General features: G+C 36.3%; 1 protein-coding gene across 1 annotated transcript; it reads left to right on the top strand.

Annotated features, from left to right (window-relative positions):
* Positions 1-194: 194 nt before the first annotated feature.
* On the top strand, positions 195-830 carry LOC132601684 (uncharacterized). Its single transcript, XM_060314757.1, has one exon. It carries the CDS (start codon positions 195-197, stop codon positions 828-830), a length of 636 nt encoding a protein of 211 aa, XP_060170740.1.
* The last annotated feature ends 2,323 nt before the right edge of the window (positions 831-3,153 follow it).

The raw sequence follows: 3,153 nt of genomic DNA, 5'->3' as shown, positions 1-3,153 counted from the left end.
AGTCTAAAGGTGTCCCTGTAGCCTGCATCAGGGAAACTAAGGACATGTACGAGGGTGCCAAGACTTGGGTTAGGACAGTGGGAGGTGATTCAGAACAGTTTTTAATAGTGATGGGGTTGCACCATTGATCAGCCCTTAGCCCATTTCTATTTTCCTTAGCGATAGATGAATTGACGCGACATATTCAAGAGGAGATGCCATGGTATATGTTGTTTAAAGATGACATAGTATTGATTGACGAGACGCGTAGTGGAGTTAATTATAGGCTGGATGTTTGTAGAATGAACTTAGAATCTAAAGTATTCAGGTTAAGCAGGACTAAGACGGAATATATGGAGTGCAAGTTCAGTGACGTGACGCAGGAGACAAATGTGGAATTGAAGATCGAGGCACAAGCTATACCCAAAAGAGGAAGCTTCAAGTATATTGGGTCCATAATACAAGGGGACGGGAAGATTGAAGATGATCTCGCACTCCGTATTAGAGCAGGGTGGATGAAATGGAGGCTCGCCTCCAGGATGCTTTGCGATAAGAAGATGTCGCCTGGGTTGAAAGGTAGGTTCTACAGAGTGGTGGTTCCACTAACATTATTGCATGGGGCAGAATGCTGGCCATTCAAGTATGCTCATGTTCAGAAAATGAAGGTAGCGGAGATGAGGATGCTCAGATGGATGTGTGTTCGTACTAGGAGAGATGAGGGACAAGGTCGGAGTGACGTCCGTGGCGGACAAGATGAGGGAAGTGAGACTGAGATGGTTCGTACATGTGAAGAGGAACAGTGGAATGCGCCAGTTAGGAGGTGTGAGAGATTGGCTGTCGCAGAAGTTTGAAAAGGTAGAGGTAGGCCGAAGAAGAATTGGGAGGACGTGATTAGACAGGACATGGCACAGCTTCGGCTGACTGAAGACATGACCTTAGATAGGAATTTGGAGATCAAAGATTAGGATAGAAGATTAGTGGGCAGTTGAGTTTTGTCGCGTTGTGTGTGAGAGAGGTGGGGGCTAGCCTTTCGATCTCCTCTTCTCATTTTCTTAGTAGTAGTGTCTAGGTATCATGTAGATTATTATCCTTATGCGTGTATTACTATATGTTGCTCCATTTATTTTCTATATATCTTGATATTTTGATGTCCTATTTTTCTTGCAATCCTGCATTGACTACATTTCTTCTGAGCCGAGGGTCTATCGGAATCAGCCTCTCTATCCTACAAAGGTAGGTAAGGTCTGCTATATCCTACCCTCCCTAGACCCACTTGTGGGATTACACTGGGTTGTTGTTGTTGTAATTTTAAAACCGACTTCCTGAGGTCGATATTTTCCCAAAAAAATAAATAGAAAAATCGACATCGGGAGGTCGGTTTTTTCCAATATTGTTAAAAAACTTTTATAATTTCTTTCAAAAACCGACCAAGTCTTTTGCGATTTGGGCTTGAGGTCGGTTTTTAGGTCAATTTTTGCCGAAAACCGACCTTATGAGGTCGCTATTTTTGATTGAATTTCACTGTTTTTTTTAGTAGTGAAAGAAGTATGTAGAAGTGAGAAAATTGAAAATAAGAATAGTAAAGCTAGAACTTAAAAGATACTAGTGTAATTTAAAATATTTCAGATCATAATTCAAAAATTAAAAACTTTTTAATTTGATTTGCTGAAAAATTATAATCGTCATAGCTTATTAGATACCTAATATTTTCCCTCTCTTCTATCACATTATGGCCACATTACTTTTATTAAGACTAAGATATGCCCCCACGAGGACCACGACCATACGTTAACATTTAAAAAATAAAAACCGCAGAACATTTTAACAATCACTTAGAACGTTAACGAATATCCTAAGATGGTGCAAAGAGTATAAGCAGTGCATTTTTTTTTTTAATATGGAGTTGGTTAAGTTCTGCCATAGTGAAGATGGTGGAAAGCAGGCGCGGATATGATAGAAGTGGCTAAATGATTGTAAATACATTTTAAATTTTGGTTATTAATTAAATATCAATCCTAATTAAAAGTGAATATTATTTGTGCACTTCTACGACATATATGGTAAGGGAAAACCCCAAAAATTCTAACATTAGAAGTTCTAGTCCTACAATGGTTTGATTAGCCTCAAAATTTCCAAGTTGCCGCAGGTTACCAAAACCTAATTCTATTGGGTGATTAAAATACTATCCTTTAAATTAACACCACCTGTTGTGTCTCTAGTTCATAATTTCCACTTAGAGTTGCAGTATCTTTATTTCGTCTTCATAACCATCTCTAGGAAAAACTAAACCAAAATATGGCGGTATCGATATTAACACGAATCTTCAATTTTCTAGCAGAGGGGACTCGGCCATTGATCGAGATATGGTGGAACTATATGAATAGACCTTTAGGTCTAGAAGTACTTGTTTTTTTTTTTTTTCAAGTGTATTTGTGTGCATAATGGTTCTTGAGTTTGCTGTGAGAAGAATTAATTTCAATTATGCCTATTTAAGAGTTCGTAAAGTGGCTATATGTCGGCAGACAACATATAGGAATGAAACACAAATATACAAAATGGGAATGAAACACAAATATAATACTAGACTCAGATCTAAGAAAAGAAGTAACAGAGTAAAAGTAAAAAGAGTGAAGAGAGAGTACTAAAAGGTAGTAAATAGTACTGAATGAATAAAATAAATTAATGTTATATTATGTTACCTGCTATTTTCGTAGGGTATATCGCGTAGATTTCTCTTTAATATTAACCGTCTGAAAGTCACTATTGTGGACCTTCTTTAATCTTTATTAATGAAAGAAAAACTCTTTACTCACCAACTATGTAAACGAAAAAATTTGGTATTCTACAAGGAAAAAGACTTCACAAATAGGTACTTTTTAGCTTTTGTAATTAAAAAATAGTCACAGTCACGTTTTAGCCCTCGAACATATACATACTATTAAGATAAAGCGGAAAAGTGACTTAATTCTACTTTTTTATTTTTATAGAGATACAATATCCTTTCTTCAATATAAATAGTCTACTCTTATTCCTTCATGCATCATGTGAAGCACTCTTTAAGCCACAACAAAAAAAGAATTAAAAAAAAAAAAAAAAAAAAAAAACCACTCCCAGGTCAAAAACCATTAGATAAAAAACACACAGTACTGTTTAAACTCTTTACTTTGTTCTCTC

Source organism: Lycium barbarum, chromosome 7, assembly GCF_019175385.1.
Source record: "Lycium barbarum isolate Lr01 chromosome 7, ASM1917538v2, whole genome shotgun sequence".
NCBI lineage: Eukaryota > Viridiplantae > Streptophyta > Magnoliopsida > Solanales > Solanaceae > Lycium > Lycium barbarum.
Note: the sequence above shows the minus strand (reverse complement) of the source record. Positions and strands in the feature narration are given on the sequence as shown.